This window comes from Cetorhinus maximus, chromosome 1 (genome assembly GCF_964194155.1).
Source record: "Cetorhinus maximus chromosome 1, sCetMax3.hap1.1, whole genome shotgun sequence".
NCBI lineage: Eukaryota > Metazoa > Chordata > Chondrichthyes > Lamniformes > Cetorhinidae > Cetorhinus > Cetorhinus maximus.
In genome coordinates this window covers 164903374-164924035 of record NC_135879.1, presented here as the reverse complement: position 1 = coordinate 164924035, position 20662 = coordinate 164903374, and the positions used below count along the sequence as shown (strand labels likewise).

General features: G+C 41.3%; 1 protein-coding gene across 6 annotated transcripts in view; it reads right to left on the bottom strand.

Moving 5' to 3' along the window:
- pde4d (phosphodiesterase 4D, cAMP-specific) overlaps positions 1 to 20662 on the bottom strand; it is a 1053459-nt gene that overhangs the window by 230730 nt on the left and 802067 nt on the right. For all 6 annotated transcript variants that reach the window (XM_078549378.1, XM_078549337.1, XM_078549370.1 and 3 more), the window contains exon 2: positions 6416 to 6607. In XM_078549378.1, coding sequence (XP_078405504.1) covers positions 6416 to 6607 — 192 coding nt within the window. The remainder of the gene's footprint in view (positions 1 to 6415; positions 6608 to 20662) is intronic.

Below are 20662 nucleotides of genomic sequence, written 5' to 3'. Positions count from 1 at the left end.
ATCAGAGGTGAGCTGGCAGGATGGATACAGAATTGGCTTGGTCATAGAAGACAGAGGGTAGCAGTGGAAGGGTGCTTTTCTGAATGGAGAGCCGTGACTAGTGGAGTTCCGCAGGGATCAGTGCTGGGACCTTTGCTGTTTGTGGTATACATAAATGATTTGGAGGAAAATGTAATTGGGCTAATTAGTAAGTTTGCAGACAACACTAAGGTTGGAGGAGTTGCAGATAGTGAAGAGGACTGTCAAATGATACAACGGGATATAGATCGGTTGGAGACTTGGGCGGAGAAATGGCAGATGGAGTTTAATCTGGACAAATGCGAGATAATGCATTTTGGCAGGTCGAATACAGGCAGGAATTATACAGTAAATGGCAGAACCCTTAAATGCATCGATGGGCAGAGGGATCTGGGTGTACAGGTCCACAGGTCACTGAAAGTGGCAACGCAGGTGGATAAAGTAGTCAGGAAGGCATATGGCATGCTTGCCTTCATTGGCAGGGGTATTGAGTATAAAAGCTGGGAAGTCATGCTGCAGCTGTATAGAACCTTGGTTAGGCCACACTTGGAATATTGCGTGCAATTCTGGTCACCACATTACCAGAAGGATATGGAGACATTGGAGAGGGTGCAGAGGAGGTTTACCAGGATGCTGCCTGGTCTGGAGGTTATTAACTATGAGGAGAGGTTGGAGAAACTCGGATTGTTCTCACTAGAGCGACGGAGATTGACGGGCGACTTGATAGAAGTTTACAAAATTATGAGTGGCATGGACAGAGTAGATAGTCAGAAGCTTTTTCCCAGGGTGGAAGAGTCAATTACTAGGGGACATAGATTTAAGGTGAGAGGAGAAAACTATAAAGGTGATGTGCGGGGCAAGTTTTTTACGCAGAGGGTAGTAAGTGTCTGGAATTCGCTGCCAGAGGAGATGGTGGAAGCAGGTACAATAGTGGTGTTTAAGAGGCAGCTTGACAAATACATGAATAGGATGGGAATAGAGGGATATGGACCCTGGAAGTGCAAAATGTTTTAGTTGACGGGCAATATGATCGGTGCAGGCTTGGAGGGCCAAAGGGCCTGTTCCTGTGCTGTACTTTTCTTTGTTCTTAGATCATTAATGTATAAAGTGAAAAGTTGTGGTCCTAACACTGACCCCTGCGGAACTAGTTAAATATATTTCTTATATAAAAGTGCTTACAAAGACTAGAATTGAGCAGGAACCTAATCTACTAGTAGGTGTGTCAACAAATGACATGTGTGGCATCGGAGACAGAAAAATAGAACGTGATGAGTCCAGTGCATCATTAAGGTTTATGGTATCTTTATTAGCTTTACAGAAGAAACAAGACAAAAATGACTTTAAAAAAGATTAGAAGGAATATGCAATGCTATCAAGCCTAAATAATGTTATTTCTGAGTAGGTGCATGAGCACGCTCTGGGGTAACCTGTCCTCATTTTCTCAGTCCCCTTGGGAAAAGTCCCTAATCTCAACTCATTAACATACACTGACAGCACCACCATAATCACAAACTATTGCATGACCCATACCTTTCCGCTTTGTGGCACAGCATTGCATATTCCAATTCATTGCACACTGCATTTTTTTTAAGATTGGTTGTCTTGCATTAAGTAAGGCCATTCTAATGTTTAATCTGTCAGGTGGCAATGCTGATCGGTGGCTGTGTAGAAAGGTTCAATCAGTAAAACGTAAAACAAATGGAGAAGAGTGAAAATTACAGAAAACAAGGTTTACTTATTTTATAGTTTTTGCTTTTGTTTCAGACTTGCCATCATAATCAACTTGTTTGATTGAAGGACTGTGCACCATTTCTCCATTAAAAAATCTCTATTCAATACTTCTTACATGTACTGTTGGTCAGGTCTATGAAGACTTCTTACCCTATTATAGTGAGTTACAATTACAAATTTATTCACCACAAAATCCCTCCAGATACAGTCAATTGCTATGCACTTTTAGTTAAGAATCTGTTATTCTTCATGCCTTTATAAATGTGGTTTTATGAATAGGACTCAAACGGTTTGATAAAATACACTTAAACTGGGATACAATTCAGGGTTAATTTACTCAGGAAACCAAATTAACTTTATTTCCATTTCTATTTGTGGTTTATGATTGGAAATTGAATCATCACCCAGAAATCACAGCATTGCAATGCCTGGAATAACAATTTTTCAGATAGCTGTGGTCAGTAACGAATAAGAAATAAATAATTTGTGTTTTTCCTAAAAATGCAACTGAGTATCCTTATTTGAAGAGATTATGTAGGCTGAAAATTTACTTCTAATAGCATCTTCTAATAATCTTGTAAAGGATCCTCAAATAAACTATGGGCAGAATTTTATGCTGATCAGGCAGGCGCGCCTGACCTGTTTGGACGTGAAATTGTGCAAGATGACATCGGGGAAGCATCCCAACGTCATCCTGTGCTCGTGCGATATTTCAGTTGGCAGGTGTGCGCAAAAGTCGGAAGCGTGCCCACCGACAATTAAGACAGCAATTAAGCCCAATAATGGCGCAATTGTCTGTCATTTTACATAGCTGTCCAACCTTACTGTTTCTGGACGGGCGAATCGGCTGTTGCATTTTTCAACAAGCCTCATGCACGGGTGGGTTGAGATTTCCGTGATGAAATAAAATGTAAATAAATTTCTGTTGTCAGCATTTTCGCAAGCTAAATTTTCAAGTGACTGGTTATGATGCGTGGAAACTTTTTTCCAGCTTTTGAAACCTTTATTTTTGCAGTTTCAGGTCATCAGCTCCCTAAGGCAGCTCTCTGCCTTCAGGGAGCTTTCTTTCAGCGCTGGTCCATGCCCGTATTGACGTCGTTGCCCGCCCTCTTCCTGCTCCCACCCCGGTAGCACGCGTTTCATTCCGACTTGTCATTAATTGGCCAGCCAGCGTGAAATCGTGCTCGGGGGCTGATCGCAGTCAGCGGTCCATTTCCTGGCTGATCCCGGGCCTGCCGATCGCGCCCGCCACCAAGCTGAAAATTCAGGCCTGTAGCTCAAAAATCGCACATCTCCATTCAAGCACAAGCACGGCAATTTGGGGTTTTTGTGTAGAGATAGACTAGCACGAGTTACATTGTTTCAGTGTCTTAGAAATAATTAATTTTTTATGGAAGATTTCTTGTTTTATAAGACAAAAGTTACACCCTGAATACTTGTCAGTTTTAGTATCTTAATTCAGCCAGAAAGTCATTTAGGGTTGATCCAAAAATGACCTCTGAGCTTAATATGTGGGAATCTAAATGGCCATGAGGGTTTAATTAATGTCATTTATTGATGAAAGATGAGGTAAATCTAAAGTCTTAGGAAATTACGTAAGTAGGCTATGCTTCTTTCAAGACCAAAAGGCTAGGTTGAGCTTTGTAGGCTGAGGCCTTAATGACACTAAATGGTGTTAATCTCTTCAAAGCTTTGCTTTCATTTGACTATATATTTCATTAATATTCAAATAAAACTTTGTCCTTATATGCAAATGTGATATATGCTAAACAAATGCAAAAATAATTTTGTACATATTTTGACAATTTCCAGAACATCAATGCTGGATCGAATATAGGTTTTTGCAATTTGTGATTGATTTTATAATTTTTTTCTCCACAAGCATGGAAGTATAGCCAGACAAAAAAAATCGAGAGGAAGCATGAGTGATGGGTTTATATATACAAGCACTCCGCATTGCGCACAATGGCTCGTTTTGAAGCAAACAAGGAAATTGTTGCTTCATTGTTTTGCTGTAGCCTAAAAATTGCTACTGCAGATGAATGCTTAGTGCATTTGTAGCACATTCCTTTGCATCCTATTCAGTGGAGCTGTTATCTATTTAAACAGACTGATTCTTGTGTTAGAAATGCAGACAGAGGAACATCAAATCGAAGTTTAAGTAACAATCTGATGATATGGCCAACATTCCAGGCTTGTGTTGACAGAGTTGAATGTATGTTAGTTTCTGAATGTTAAACAAAATCTTTTATCAAGCTTCAATAAATGTATTATTGCTATTATTTATATTACATATTATAAATAAAAGTTCATTTAATCACTGAAGCACTGCAGCTTGTTATCTCTGGCTTGGGTTCCAACCCACTTCATAAAAAACAAATTGTTTCCATAAAAGAGTTATTTGCACTTATAATTACTATATTTGGATGAACTGTATTAAGAGCTACAATTGGATGAAACTGATTAGCCCTCAAAAATTTTATCTTGGGTATTAGTTTATGAACACTAATATGTTAAACTGCAATTCTTCTCCCCAGTACCATAGCAGGAGTGTTACACAGGCACAGGGAGTAAGCCAATTAGCCCCTCAATCCTGTTCCATTATTCAAATAGATCACGGCTGATCTCTAATCCAACTCTACACATGTGCCTTTGCCCCATATTTCTTAATACCTTTGATTAACAAAACTCTATCAATCTCAGATTTAAATTTAATAATTGATCTTGCATCAATTGCCATTCATGGGAGAAAACTCTAAATTTCTACCACCCTTTGAGTACATAAGTGTTTCCTAATTTCACTCCTGAAAAGTTTGGCTCTAATTCTTAGTCTGTATCCCCTTGTCCTAGGCTCCTCAACCAATGGAAATAGTTTCTCATTATCTATCCTATCTGTTAGCATTAACATCTAGAAAACTGCGATTAAAGCATCCCTTATCCATTTAAATTTCAGGAATACAACACCAGTTTATGTGATCTCTCCCCATAAATGAAGTCTTAGGGTCCAGGTAAACCTTGATGCAATCAGGCAGAGTCAACATGGTTTTGCGAAAGGGAAATCATGGGTCTGAATTTTTTGCCTGCCGGGTGGGCCCGACCCAATTTCTGGTGGGCGGGGAGCTGATCCCCGCCGGAGAAGCGGGCCCCGCCGCCATTTTAAGTGGGCGGGCCAATTAAGGCCCGCCCTGCGTGACACCCGGCGGGAAACACTATGCGCTTCCTGTGTGGGCAGGGGGATTCCCCAAATGGGAGAGTGCGCTTTTTCGCGCATGCGTGCAAAAGAGCGCACATCTCCCTGAGGCTAAGTGCTCAGGGAGATGGCTGAAAGTTTTTCAAACTCTAAAAATAGAAAAATTAAAAAATCATTAACATGTCCCCCTCATGTGACAATGTCATCCGAGATGGGACATGTTAATAAATTTCACAAAAACTTTAATAAACTTTTTAAATCCCTACATGAAACTTCATCCCGCTGATGGATGAGGTTTCGTGTTTTTTCAAAAGCCCGCTGGGGCTCCTGGGCTGCCCACCAACCTTAAGGTTGGATGGGCAGGTCATTTAATTGTTTTAATTATCCTGTCAATGGCCTCAATTGGCCATTGACAGGTCAGTGGGCGGACAGCTGATTTTGCTGTGCCCCCGACTTCCTGAAGATTTAAATGGGGTGGGATGATGTCGGGGATTCCCCCAACATCATCCCGCGTCATTTTTGCATCGGCAAGTTGGCCCCGCCCCCTGCTCGCTGACGGAAAAATTCAGCCCATGGATTTTACGGTCTCGCCGTGGCGTGTCTCTCCCCCCCATCACCCGCCGGGTGCGGCAGGCCATTTAAATCCCCATTCAGTTCGGCAGGATCGTAATAACTCGCCGGGTGAGGGGGAGGGGGGGTCGTGAAATCCTGTCCCATGTTTGTTAGTTTATTGGAGTTCTTTGAGGAAGTAACAAGCAATGTGGATAAAGAGGAACCTGTGAATGTACTCTACTTAGATTTCCAGAAGGTATTTGACAAGGTGCCACATCAAAGATTACTACACAAAATCGATCTTATGGTGTACGGCAGGCTTGTCCAATCTTTTTGCGTGGGGAGCCACATTTCATCGCACTTTACAAAGATCGTAACATTAGATATAAAGCCCAGCATTTCAATAGCCTTTTTGATTATTTTCTGTACCTGTTCATGACATTTTAATGATCTATATATTTGGAATTCACACATTTCTTAGGATCTTGACTGTTTTTAGATTTTCACCATCTAGAAAGTATTCTGTTCTATCCTTTTTAGGTCCAAAGTGGATAATCTCACATTTGACTACATTGATATTCATTTGCCACAGTTTTGCTCATTCACTTAATCTATGACTATATTTGTAATTTCATGCTTCCATTTACTATGCTTACTAAACCAGTGCTAATTTAAAATAAATGACTTAATGCTCCTGCTAAAATAGTGGAGAGGTGAATTATAGGCAAAGACATCAATGTTTATTCACTAAAATAACAAGCCATAATGTCCCGGCCATTAAGTTTACAGTTTTCACCCTGAAAAGTGTCAATGCAGTATATATATTTTCAAAGACAATAAATTACAAATACATTCTGGTTATAGTGAGAACGTTAATCTTGCCCTTGTGTTTGGCCAATAAATGAAGATACACATTTTACTTACATATCACTTGCAATGGAGGAGTTCCTTGACATGGACTTTGGAGAGAGGTCATAGTCACTATCAGATCGGTACAGGAAAGACTCCCGCCGCTGACTGTGCACAAAGTTGGCCTGTAGAATGAGTCCTGAGCCAGGACTCATCATTGGATCTAAGGGGCTCCGCCCTGATGATGTGCCATTGTCCACGTCAAAACTGCAAGGAAAAAATATGAACAAGAAACAAATATAATAACTATTGTTTAACAGGACATGCATTCAATGCTCAAACACTATTTTCATTGATTCAACCTATGGTGATCTGTACCCAATTAGTGCTTACATACTGCTGGAAATAATCATCAAGGAAGACAACAGAACAACAATGCTTTTTTTCCCCTCGAGAATAGGGGAAATGTGGACCATACCCCAACAAAAGCACTGAGGGCTGTGCTTATTAATATCTTTAGAAAAATAACTGATTAAGTTTCAAGATAGAAAGAGGGCTGAACCTCACAATGGTAAGTTTTGATACAGGGTATATAATATTTTATGAAACATGATTGCCCCTGAGCTGCTACAGCCATGAAGTAGTATTCCACAGAAAGCAACCACCCACTCAGGCTGAAATATAGGGCCTTAATTTGCTTTAGGAGCGAATCTAACAGTGTTTCTGTTAGTTAGAATTGCCCTTGCACGTTTAGGTTTCTACAATTTTTTTGGCAAGTTTCTGAAAGTGCATGCTGATAACTGCACAGCGAGAGAAATAGGGCATTTGGGTGAATAGGACAGGTAATAGCATAACTCCTTAACCAATCAGTTTAAATAATTGTGAAATTAACAATGCAAGGGCTGAGAAGAAAATGTAAATTACAGTGGGTGAAGTACAGAAAAAGAGGGGAAGAAAGAATGGATTAAGAAAAAAAGGGAAAGAGATAGAAAGGAAAAAGAAAAGAAAAAATGTTAGAATTTTAAAATTCTTTTAAATCCCCAATAACCATTAAACCCTGAAGGAATGAAGCTCCACAATTGTAATAGTTAATTTTCAGTGCCAGGGATGTTGACTGGCAGTAATTAACACATCACATTGTTAAGGCTGAAATAGGCAAAATTCAACTTTCTGTGGCACATTTGGTTTGTATCTACTGCACAAGTGCAGCAAATCTACGCCATTCAATATATTTTAATGGTGAGCCAGACAGCAAGGGCTGGATTTTATACTCCCTCACCAGCAGGTTTGAAGGCAGGAAGGCACATAAAAACCGGTGGGTTGCCTTCCCACTGCCTACCTGTCCCACTGACCTGTCTGAGATTTTACAGGGGGCGGGGTAGACATTGGGCAACTGCCCGCCCTTGGGTCAATTGAGGCCCTTAAGTGGTTAATTAGTGGCCACTTAAGGGCCACATCCTATCCCTGCTGGAATTTTACCCGCAGTGGGGCAAGGCCCATTACATGCAGGAACATTGGCAGCTCCAGCTACAAGGGTGGTGTTGAGCATGGAGCAGACACTTCCTTTGGGGGCCCCCTCAGCCCATTGGAGGCACCACTCATAAGATCACCCCCATTTAATCCTCCCCCAGACTCTTGAACCCAGCCCCCACAACCCCACTCACCCCCACTCATCCCTTCACTGCATGCCCCAATCCTGGACTTACCTGTCAGTCCTGATCCTCAGCTTGGCGACTGCCTGTAGTCCCAGAACTACTGGGACGACAGAGCTGCCAGCCAATTGGATCGACTGGCAGCTCTCTAAGACTGGACTTCCTCTCAAGAAAAGAGCTGAATCTTGCATTGAAACAATTAATGCTGCTCCCAGTGTTAAGTTTCTACGAGGCAACTTTTGGGATCGTGGGAGATTTCCTCCCCAGTTTTTTAGCCAGAGGGGCTGTAGACCATGGTGCTCTGTAAAATCCAGCCCCAGGATCCTTTTGTTCAGAATGGCAGACTGCCTTTAGCCTTGCTTTATTTTGACAAAAAGTTTAGCCTAATGTAAATTATGGTTAGTTATATATTTTGCAGTTACAGTATTGCTTCAATACTTGGATGCAAAACATTTGTTCAAGATGTTAAATAAGTTCCATAGGGCAGAATTTTTCCCTCGTCGGGCAGGCGCGCGCCAGACCTGAACAGAAGAAAAATAGTGCACGATGACGTCGGGCAAGCATCCCGATGTCATCGCGAACTCTTGCAATGTTTCACTCGGCAGGCGCGCTGCCGCCTCTTGCACGCACCCGCCAACAATTAAGAGGCCTGTTAAGGCCCTTAATCAATTAATTAAATGGAATTTTTCACTGCCCGCCCAACCATTCGGTTGGCAGGCGGATGAATAGGCCAAGCCGCCTTTGCAATTTTTGCGAAACCTCATCCACAGGCGAGATGAGGTTTCAACTAGTGAATTAAAAAAAAATAAAAACAAAAACTTTTAAAACTCATATTAACATAGTCACATGAGGGGACATGTTTTCCTTATTTTTCAATTGTTTATTTTTAATGTTAAAAATCTTCAGCTCCTTGAAGCAGCTCTGTGCCTTCAGGGAGCTTTCATTGAGCGCACCTGCGCGCATGCGCTGACTTCCATGCTCGTCCTCCTCTCCCCCGTCCCTGCACCCAGGTGGCGCTGAGCGTTGCAGCGCACGATTCACGCTGGCTGGCTGTTAATTGGCCCGATCACAGGCGGTGGTCAGTTTTGCAGCCGCTCCCTGGCCTGCCCGCCGTACCCTCCAGACGAGGTAAAAATCCTGACCATAGAGATCATGGTACAGCAATGTACATGCTCTGAAGGGGTAAGCTTGCAGAACATAATAATGTTTTCTTGTTCTGTGCTACTTGCTCTTAACATCATTCAACAGTGGATATAATTTAGGAAAGACAACTGATCTTGCAAGCTAACCATAGTATCTTCTGATACTGAATGGGTGCTGCTGATTCTTTCTCAGGAAAAGCAAAAAAACTAACAAAAGGTTTTTAGTTGACTAACAGCCTTTTTTTCATATCACAAAAACACTACAGGATTCAAGTGTTGCAGAGAATAAAGTAATGCCAAGTGCAATCCTGTTCAAACACTATACAGTGCAGGCACAGTGAAAATAATAAGCTTACATTTGTTTAATGTCAAGGCAGCTTAAAGCACATACATCGTGTGCATTGTATTTTCGGTGTGCTTTCACTTTGTCTGCAATTTCACTTCCTCGTGAATCTACATAACTTCTCTGACCTAGTGTCTACCCCCAAGTGTTCTATAATGAGTTACATATAGGAAGTACAAAAGACTGGCCATGCTGTCCGCCTTGTAACTGCAGCTCTCTCTGCATTTTGGTTTCCACTTGTCAATTTGGCTAAAACGAGGAATTAAGTATGTGGTGAACTCACATCTTAAAATCCAGGGGCAGAATTTTCTGCCTACCAGGCGGGTGGGCCTGACCCAATCTCCAGCGGACGGGGAGCCGACCCCCGCCGCCATTTTGCGTGGGTGGGCCAATTAAGGCCCGCCCAGTGTGACGCTTGGCAGGAAGCTTCCTGTGCAGACGGCGGGGTGGGGGGGGGGGGGGGGGGGGGGGGGATTCCCCAAAAGCGAGAGTGCGCTCTTTCGCGCATGTGCATGAAAGAGCGCACATCTCCCTGAGGCTAAGTGCTGCCTCAGGGAGATCGCTGACAGTTTTAAAAACATTAAAAATAGAAAAAAAAAATCCTTAACGTGTCCCCCTCATGTGACAACCTCACATGAGATGGGACATGTTTAATACATTTCACTAAAACTTTATTAAACTTTTTGAAACCCTACATGAAACTTCATCCCGCCAGTGGATGAGGTTTCATGTTTTTTCAATTTGCTACCGGGGCTCCTGGCCTGCCCGCCAACCTTAAGGTTGGATGGGCAGGCCCTTTAATTGTTTTAATGATCCTGTCAATGGCCTCAATTGGCCATTGACAGGTCGGTGGGCCCGCAGCTGATTTTGCGGGTTCCCCCGACGACATCCCGCGTCATTTTGCGTGTAGGCGAGCGGGCCCCGCCCCCTGCTCGCCAACGGCAAAATTTAGCCCCAGAAGTAGGTAATTAATAGAGCTCCAACAAAAGCAACATGCTCCAACATATTGCCTTTTCCCTCTCTCTTTAAAGTTATATATTCTCTTTATTCCATTTTAAGATACCATACAAAAGAGACAGTCTACCTGCTCCTGGGCCTTTGTCAATGCCTCACTAGGAATTGAATGAGGTTGCTCGAAATGACTTGTCCATTAATTTAGTCTCTCTTCCAACCGTCTATCCTCTTGATGAGCTGGCTCACCAAAGTGTTGTTTGTCTAGGGAATTGTGAGCCTCCATGCTTCTGCATTTAGATATACCAAGTACAATACACCAACAGACTCCCAGCAGGTTCCTTATTTTAGACTCCCTTTTTTCATGTTCCAGGAAATATCAATGCATTCAATATAATCTGTGCCACAAATAACTTTTGTGGGTATTTTCAGGTTGCATTGGTGATGAAGATCAAACATACTCAAACTGAACTGATTAAAAACTTCCAGATTTACTAGTTAAAAACTGACCTGAACTTTGGGATCACATATTTGACACAATAACCTCTCCTACAGCAGACCAAGATGATTGAAGTGCACAATATAATAGAACCACAAGATTCCCTATACAATGTCAAAGCAGTAAAAACTGAACCAATCACCATCATCCTTCAAATGAATGGGGAGCCTCTAGTTATGGAGGTAGACATGAGGGCATTGAGCACAGTGGTGGGATGTTATAGAGTTGAGTTTCCAGGCAACTTTTCTTGGTGGACACATTTTTATTTACAAGACAGCAGCAGCAAATACTCGTGTGCATCAAACTCCATAACTAAAGCAGGAATCTCCTGTAGAGGTTCACTGCGCTGTTAACACATTGGTTTACAAAGATCATGTGATCATACAACACAGGATTATTCTTAAAGTTACAGTTCTACATTTCCCAAATTATAAATACTACATGGGAGAACACACATTTAAATACCTAAGTGAAGGTACCCAGCCATTGAATCTAGAGCAAACAACGGCTCAGCTGAAGACATACATTGGACAGTCCATACAGGCGAAAGGCATCGCCACAGTATCTGTGTCCTACAGGCAACAGACAGCCCTGCTTCCAATTATCATTGTAACAGATGAAGGACCTAGCCTTCTGGGCCACAACTGGTTAAAAGAAATTAAGCTCAACTGGTCAGAAATATTTCAAGTGAGGGCAAGAGGAATCCCTGAGCTGTTAAGGAAGCACAACAGTGTACTTCATGATGAATTGGGAAACATAAAAGACCTACAAGCAAAAATATATGTAGTTTCGGAGGCAACACCCAGGTTCTTTAAGGCCAGACCTGTGCCTTGTGCCCTAAAGGAGAAGGTGGATGCAGAATTGTGCCGCTTAGAGAAGTTAGGAATAATCCAGCCAGTCCGATTTTCGGAATGGGCAGTGCCCACAGTCCCTGTGTAAGTGACTATGTGTGATGAAACCAGATAAAACAATTCGCATTTGTGGAGTCTACAAATTAACCATGAACAAGGCTGCCAAATTAGATAAATATCCTATCCCGAGGATTGAAGGTTTGTACGCTAAGCTAGCTGGAGGAAAATCCTACAGCGAACTGGACATAAGCCATGCATACCAACAGTTAGAGATGGACAGCACATCTAGAGGGTATGTAACAATCAACACGCACGAGGGCCTGTACCAAGCTACATGCCTACACTTTGGTGTATCATCTGCCTATGCAATCTTCCAAAGGACCATGGAAAGCCGACTAAAAGGACTTCCCCGAATTGTAGTGTACCTGGATAACACCCTGATCTCAGGATCAATGGAAGCCGAACATTTGGCCAACCTAGAAGAGATTTTAAGAAGATTTTTTGAAGCTGGTGTATGATTGAAGAAAGAGAAGTGTACTTTCCAAGCGAACTGAAGTCACTTACTTGGGTCATTGAGTGGATGCCCAGGGGTTGCTCCCAGTAGAGGAGAAAGCCAGGGCAATCAAGGAGGCACCCTCTCCCACCAGTGTCACTGAACTCAAATGTTTTTTGGGCATGATAAATTATTTTGGCTGCTTCTTGCCAAACTTGTCAACAGTGTAAGCATCGTTACAATTATTATTGAAAAAGAACCATCAATGGTCATGGAAGGTGCAACAAGAAGAAGCCTTCGTAAAATTCGGGAAGTTAGTACACTCATCATGTCTACTAGTACATTATGACCCATCAAAAGAATTAATATTAACCTGTAATGCATCACCCTATGATGTGGGAGTAGTGTTGGTCACACAGGATAGAAGATTGTTCCGAAAGGCCAATAGGCTAGATCTCCAGAACGTGGATGACACGAAAATTGGTGGGGTAGTAAATAATGAGGAGGAGAGCCTTAGGTTACAGGAGGTAAGATGGGCTGATCAGTGGCAAATGGAATTTAATCCGGATAAGTGTGAGGTGATGCATTTTGGCAGGACTAACAAGGCTTTGGAATACACGATGAATGGCAGGACCCTGGGAAGTACCGAGGATCAGAGGGACCTTGGTGTGCATGTCCACCGGTCCCTTAAGGTAGCGGGACAGATAGATAAGGTGGTTAAGAAGGCATATGGGATACATGCCTTTATTAGCTGAGGCTAGAATATAAGAGCAGGGAGGTTATGCTGGAACTGTATAAAATGCTGGTTAGGCCACAGCTAGAGTATTGCATGCAGTTCTGGAATCTGCATTATAGGAAGGATGTGATTGCACTAGAGAGAGTGCAGAGGAGATTTACCAGGATGTTGCCTGGAGAGTTTTAGTTATGAGGAGAGATTAGATAGACTGGGGTTATTTTCCTTGGAGCAGAGGAGATTGAGAGGGGACATGATTGAGGTGTATAAAATTATGAGGGGCATAGAAAGAGTAGACAGGAAGGAACTTTTCCCCTTGGTAGAGGGGTCAATAACCAGGGGGCATAGATTTAAGGTAAGGGGCAGAAGATTTAGAGGGGATATGAGGAAGAATTTTTTCACCCAAAGGGGAATCTGGAACTCACTGCCTGAAAGGGTGGTAGAGGCAGAAACCCTCATAACAGTTAAGAAGTATTTGGATGTGAATTTGCAATGCCATGGCATACAAGGCTATGGGCCTAGAGCTGGAAAATGGGATTAGAATAGTTAGGTACTTGTTTGACCGGCGCAGACTCAATGGGCCGAAGGGCTTTTTCTGTGCTGTATACCTCTATGACTCTATAATCTTATTGCAGCACACTACATATATTGTAATCACATGAGTTATAAAAGCTAATGAACAAAATGGTTTAAAAAAATCTCCCTGATCAATGGCTTGAAAGGCCTAAGTTTACAACAGGGCTGTTAGAGAAGATTCTGAAATTGTCAAGTCGACCAGTAGACTGAGGTTCAGGCTCGAGAAGAAATGATCTGACCAGAATTTTTTCATTTTTCTTGTGGCTAAAATTAAAATATAAGGAAATAAAACAAAATGAAACTGGACAAAAAACAAGTGAAAATAAATTTAAGAACAAAAAAAAGCTCAAAGAAGAGGAAAAAAAGCATCTAAATAACCAGAATCACAGAATTGTTATGGTGGAGAAGGAGGCCATTTGGCTCATTGTGTCTGCACTGGATCGCCGAATGAGCATTATGACTCAATGCCATTCTCCTGCCTTTTCCATGTAACCCTGCATGCACATTGTTTCTATTCAAATAATCATCTAATGCCCTCTTGAATGCCTTGACTGAACCTGCCTCCAGGTTCACTCTTCCAGGCGGTGCATTTCAGACCTGAACCACTCGCTGTGTGAAAGTTTTTTCTCACATCGCATTTGCTTCTTTTGCATGTCGCTTCAAATCTGTGCCCTCTTGTTCTCGATCCTTTTACGAGCGGGAACAGTTTCTCCCTATCTACTCTGGCTAGCCCCCTCGTGATTTTGAACACCTCTACCAAATCTCCTCTTAGCCTTCTGCTCTCCAAGGAGAACAATCCCAACCTCTTCAATCTATCTTCGTAACTGAAGTTTCTTATCCCTGGAACCATTTTTGTAAACCTCTTCTGCACTCTCTTCAATGTGTTCACATCCTTCCTAAAGTGTGGTGCCCACAATGCTTCAGCTGAGGTCTAACTGAGGTGTTCTATACAGGCTCAACATAACCTCCTTGCTCTTGTACTCTACGCCCCTATCAATAAAGCCTAGGATACTGTATGCTTTATTAACTGTTCTCTCCACCTGTTCTGCAACCTTTAATGACTTAAGAATGATTTTAAAAATCTTGAAACAAGACTACTGATTTTTCAGTACTGGCATCACTAACACCCAAAATAAATGCTGTTTCCTGAAAATTATGTAACAAACCGAGCATCAGTTGTGCACCTTGAGAGATAAACTCCAGAGTATGCTCAAAATAAGTCAAATATTCAATTTTGTATCACTAAGCTAAAGCCATTCTATCTACGTCAGAGCTGTGTCAGCATGATGAATTGTGTTCTGCTCTCTGTACAAACATGACATCTGTTTATGGTTAAACCACAATTTGTTATCCTTTTCCTTATGAAAGTCCATTTTTCAGGTTAAACCAACTAAAATCTTGTTCTGCATTTGGAAATTTAGCAAACTGGAAAGAACTGGAAAGTTCACTAGCTGTGAAGGAGTGTCCATTTTACAATTTGTGAAGTGGTGAACAAGTTGAAACAGCACAGGACTCTTTACCTAGTAGTGTGGACCTTTAATGCACCACAATTCATAGAAAAGGCAAAGCAAGTAAGTTCTTCATTAAAACAATCAATACATATGAGAGAAAGTAAGAAAGAAAATAAAGGAACTAAAGGAAATCAGATAGTCAGAGGGAAAAGCAGCTCATTTTTAAGCCGTTGATTCATAACACATGGAACATTTTGCACTAATTTGTATCACATAAAAATTAATTTATGAGCAAACTGCAATCTAGTGACAATCATTCAGCAAAATCTTCAAATCCTGTAACCTGCAAAGGTCAAAAGGTTATTTAAATGAGATGATGTTGAAGTTGTACAGTAGACATCTGGTGGTCAACCCTGTTCTTCAGGCAATCATCTATCATTGGGACACTGTTTAAACAAAAAGATATCCAGTTTGGGCATTCTTTCAGCAGTTGGAGTTTGCTGCAACAACCTGACAGATTTAATGCTGTGCTGAGTCATTGCTACAGAGCGTGAAATTCTAAACATGGCATTAAATATGGTGAACACCAGGCTTGTGGCCATCAGGTAGAATGGATCCTTGTTGCTGCATAATGCTGCTCCCGCCATTAATGGCTGGGATTGTAACTACTGTTTACTGAGAATGGAAACTCACACTTGGAGCAATGATGAGGGCAACTGAAAACTGTTCCAGCTTATTAAGGTAGGAGAAAGTAGTGAAAAAAGATAGCATATTTTGAATGGCATGAAAGGTAGAGTGTAAGTGCCACTGAGAAGGAAAGAGAAAAAAATAATGCGTAGGTGATAGGGAACAGGGAAATACATAGCAATGAAAGAGAGGGGGAAAAATGGAGATAGAAACAAAGGAAAAGAATGCTAAGAACAAGCAGCGGAAAAGGGATACAATCTGGAAGTACTACCTTGGGTGGAGTAAGGGAGTGGTGCTTTGGGATGGAAGAGTTGAAAATTTGGGAATGGTGTGTTGGGTCATGGCAGAAAGGACAATAACTAGGGAAGGAGAGTCCCAGCATCATCTGGAACAGAGCCACATTGCCCACATTAATTCTTAGAAGGGGTAAGACAGAGTTCCAGCTTGAACCAGGGATGGCGGGACAGTGATGTATGAAAGATTACCCAGTTTCAGAGCCATTGGTTTTGCTGCTTACCTCATGGCACATGTTCTGCCTATTTACAACTTGCTTTTTATAATAAAATGTATGTGGACAGGATTGGAATGACAGAAAGTGCAATACTCAATTTTACGACTGCTACAGCCTCATTCCAGCCCAAAGTTTAAAATTTGTCATGCAGAATTTCTCTGAACGGTGTCCAGAGGGAGTAGTGTGCTTTTGTGAACTGGAGAGATGGGAGGATAGCTGTGTGAAAGTGACATTGAAATACATTTTGGGTAACTGCTGGTCTGCTTTATCTATTGCAAATTGAGATATCATTGCTTTCTTTATCTGAGATTAAAGATCTATTATAATGTTCCTGCTAAAAGCTTGCATGTTTCATTACGTTAAATGTGCTTTACAAATATATTATGTTGGTGTATTAAGTGTTAAGTATAAAAGCGCTTAAAATGAGTGACGATGCACTATTTTAATTTAAAAATTCAAAACATTTTAGGAGGGATATCCCAGCCTACTCTAGAAATGCAATTTTGTTTTTTCAATAAAAGGATTTTCCCTACAGGCCTTCAAAAGTTATGTTTCTTTGTGTATGCCTACAAATTAATTAATAAAGCCCATTTAATTATTTGTTTTTATGTATCAGGCCATTCTTGATTTGTTAGTTTTATGGTGGCCCAGTTAGCTTTTTTGAAATTGTTGGTCAACTTTTGCTAGTTTTGTAGGTTTGCATATATAGGGAAAAGCAGTGGAAAAGAATAGAAGTAGGTAGCTCCAACTGAAAAATTAGTACTGGCATAGGCATGATGGGCCAAATGTCCTCCTTCTGTGCTATTGAGGAGATAATTTAACCAGTGTCACCCAGTGGTATCTGGAATCTGGCCACCCATCTTAAACCTCACCAGGCTTTATGTTCAATTGCATCATTATTGCAACCCCAATTGAGATCAAACTGGGGACTTTTCTGGTACATATGGCTCATTTCCACTCTGGGCAGTATCTTTATCAAATGAGTAACTTAGAAGAGAGTTTATAACAAGCATAGGAAGTTCAGAATTTAGGTGCTAGGACACACTTAGTAGTGAAATAGCATTGCTATTAGTGTGACAGCCTTAGCTCATGAAAGCACTCTCAGCTCTTGAGGCTGAAGGTCACGGGTTCAAGCCTAAGATTTGAACACATATGGCAGGATTTCCCCCCTCATCTGGGGGTGAGAACAGAGGCAGAAAGCTGTGATCATTTTCTATCTCAAAGTTTTTCAAGTTGCTGAGAGGGCGCACCAAGATGGAGGTGCCCTCTTTCTCCATTATCCGCAATGGCAGGCTGCAGCAGCTTCCAAGCTGGAGGGCCTCTTAATAGATAAAATCCATGATGGATATCTGCTACCAACACGAAGCACGCTTGGGACACCAAAGCTTGCCCATAATCTTGGCTGGCACTTAAGTGCATATTGAGGAAAATTGCATTGTCAGGGATGCATCTATATTCCAAATGCGACATTGAACTGAGGTCCTGCTTGCCTTCCAGGTGGACGTTAAAAATCCCAAAGCACCATCTCAGAAAAAGCAAGAGAGTTGTCCTGGTTGCCTGGCAAACATTTGTCCCTCAGCCAATATCATTAATATTGATTATTTACCATATTGATGTTTGTAGGGCTTTGATTCATTGCAGCATCGAAAATACCTCAGCATTACACTGAATTGCCAGTTTAGTATGTGTTCAAATCCTGGGATGTGAGCTCAACCAACAGCCAACTGACTGGGGGATAATAATGTTAAATTGAACTCAAGTTAACATAAATGGGCTTGACAATTACAGAGATATCATCACTGCATTTTTCCCCCCAGAAAAACTAAATTTGCAAATGGTTACTTTGAGGTAGAAACAGTAGAAACAGTAGAATTAGTGCAAAAATTGAAGATTTTGGGTAACAATTTTCCACAATCCATCAGCATCAAAGGTACAGACATCATCATAAAGGCATGGGTGGTTGCCCAGGCACCCATTGTGCCAACCTAAAAAAGTAGTTAGGCCATTATATAAATAAGAAGCCTCATGCCCATTTCAGGATTCCTGCATCAAGCTGGTGAGAGAACCTTGGAAAAAGGTGTAAAAGCCACATGTGCAGCCTATCCCCTATGATGTTTCATCCGAGTGTATCTAACTTTTAAAAACGTTATCTCTTGTGGGATTGCTGGGAAGTTAATGGGCTAAATAAAGAGCTTGACTCATTCCCATAGAGAGAGGATTGATACTAATAATAGCAGCTCCACCCCAAGGTCAGTCAATGATTGGAGTCCCACAGGAATTGACAATAAGGGCATTTTTCTTCACCATATTTATTATAAATCAGGAGAAGGTCATGGTCCAGCTACAGTTGGAATGCTGTGCCTAGTTTTGGTCTGCTCAGATAATGTACCATATCAAGATCCTGGGAAAGGGTTATGGGGCGGGTACTGCTCATATCATACCTGGAGATCAGGAAAGCCATAAAGAGTTGAAACATTTTAATCTTGGAAAAGAGTAGATTTGAGGAAATACAATTGCGACCTTTGAAGTTAAATTGACTTCGTCCAGTTAGATAAAGGGAAAATAACTCAAGGCATCATTATAAGCTACATATCCTACCAGAGAGGTAGGTTAGATGTGACAAAGTTCTTCTGTTTGCAGAGTCATCAAACTCCGGTACAAGTTACTGAGACAGGTAGTGAAAGCTGATTTTCTGCAAACATTCAAAAAGGGATTGGATGAGTTTCTATAAGTGGGAGTTTGCTCCCCTTATTGAAGGGAGGTAGGGGAAGGGCTGCGTTAGGTTTTTTTCTTTATTCGTTTTATTGGTGGATGTAGGCGTTCTGACTAGACCATCATTTATTACCCATCCCTATCTGCCCCTGAGAAGGTTGTGGTGAGCAGCTTTCTTGTACCACTGCAGTCCATGTGGTGTAGGTGCACCCACATTGATGTTAGGGATAGAGTTCCAGGATTTTGACCCAGCGACAGTGGCAATATAGTTCCAAAGCAGGATGGTGAGTGGCCTGGAGGGAAACTTCTAGGTGGTGGTGTTCCCATGTGTCTGCTGCCCTTGTCCTTCTAGATGGTAGCGGTTGTGGGTTTGAAAGGTGCTGTCTCAGGAGCCTTGGTGAGTTCCTGCAGTGCATCTTGTAGATGAGGTGGTTGACCTCAAACAACCATAACCATCTTCCTTTGTGATAGGTATGACTCCAACAAGCGAAGAGTTTTCCCCCAATTCCCATTGAGTCGAGTTTTGCTAGGGCTCCCTGATGCTGCATTCACACATGCCAAGGGCAGTCATTCTCAGCTCACTGATTGGCCTTTTTTGTCTTTATTCCTATGTGTACACGATTATACATGGACTGCAGATACAATAGCATTGATTGGGTTTAATGGCTCTATCTAGCTCTACTTTTCATGGCGTAAATTTAACCTAACCCAACTGGAGTAAAACTGAAGGTCAACCTGATCCAGTCAGTTTCCTGCCATGTGCATTAGGTTAATGTGACACCCTGTGTTCTTAAAATAAAAAGAATCGTATAATTTTTCCAAATTAGCTGAGCAAGTTGATTAATATTGAATTTTACATGCTTATTATTTTGAAAGAGTTGCAGCTTTAATCAGTTACAAGGACAGCATGATACAGAATAATTCATTATTGGTGGAAGACAAATTGATCAGCCATGTTCAATATTACATTGTTAATTGTGAAAGGGCTTTAATGTGCATTGTCTCAGTTTCCTCTACTCAACTGATTTGGGCTCTATACTGTAATTTTACATCCTTTGCAGGAGCCAGAATTGTTATACGTGCTAGAAATTTGCAAAGTCTGAACCAATTAGTTATCTTTTAAACAAAGCTATGACAGATCTGAGCTCAGGTGAAACAAATATTTTTACAATAGATTCGCCATCACTGAGCAGATTTTGCTCTTACAGCAGCAGCTTAATGCATGGGAATGAAGGCAAGTGAAATATAAACAATTAATTAAGCAGATGTGGCCTCATTCATTATTAAAACACTTTCCTGTAAGCCCCTATGAGAATTCTACTTCTGTACTATGTCCCTTAAAGCTTCAGTCATTAGTCATACTAAAATCTATGCTGAACAAACAACAGTATGATCATGTTAGACAAACTTACTGCAGAAAGCTAGGGCCTTTTCCTCTGTATCAATACATGTTTTTCCAAAATGTCTGCAACCAAATCTAATCAAGATGTTTTCAGTTCAAGAGGTTTCAGGTTGAGGGGCTCAATAATTGTCAAATTAAAGTGCAAAAAAATCACACTTGATTTTTAAGAACTCTTATTTACATATATCAAAATAACACTTTAATATTACTTGCAATAAAGTAACAGGAAAGTTATTTCAGTACGGGGTTTCAATCAACCAAATATATAGTTTTACAATATCAGAGTTTGTAAATATGGTACAAGTCTATTTTATGACCA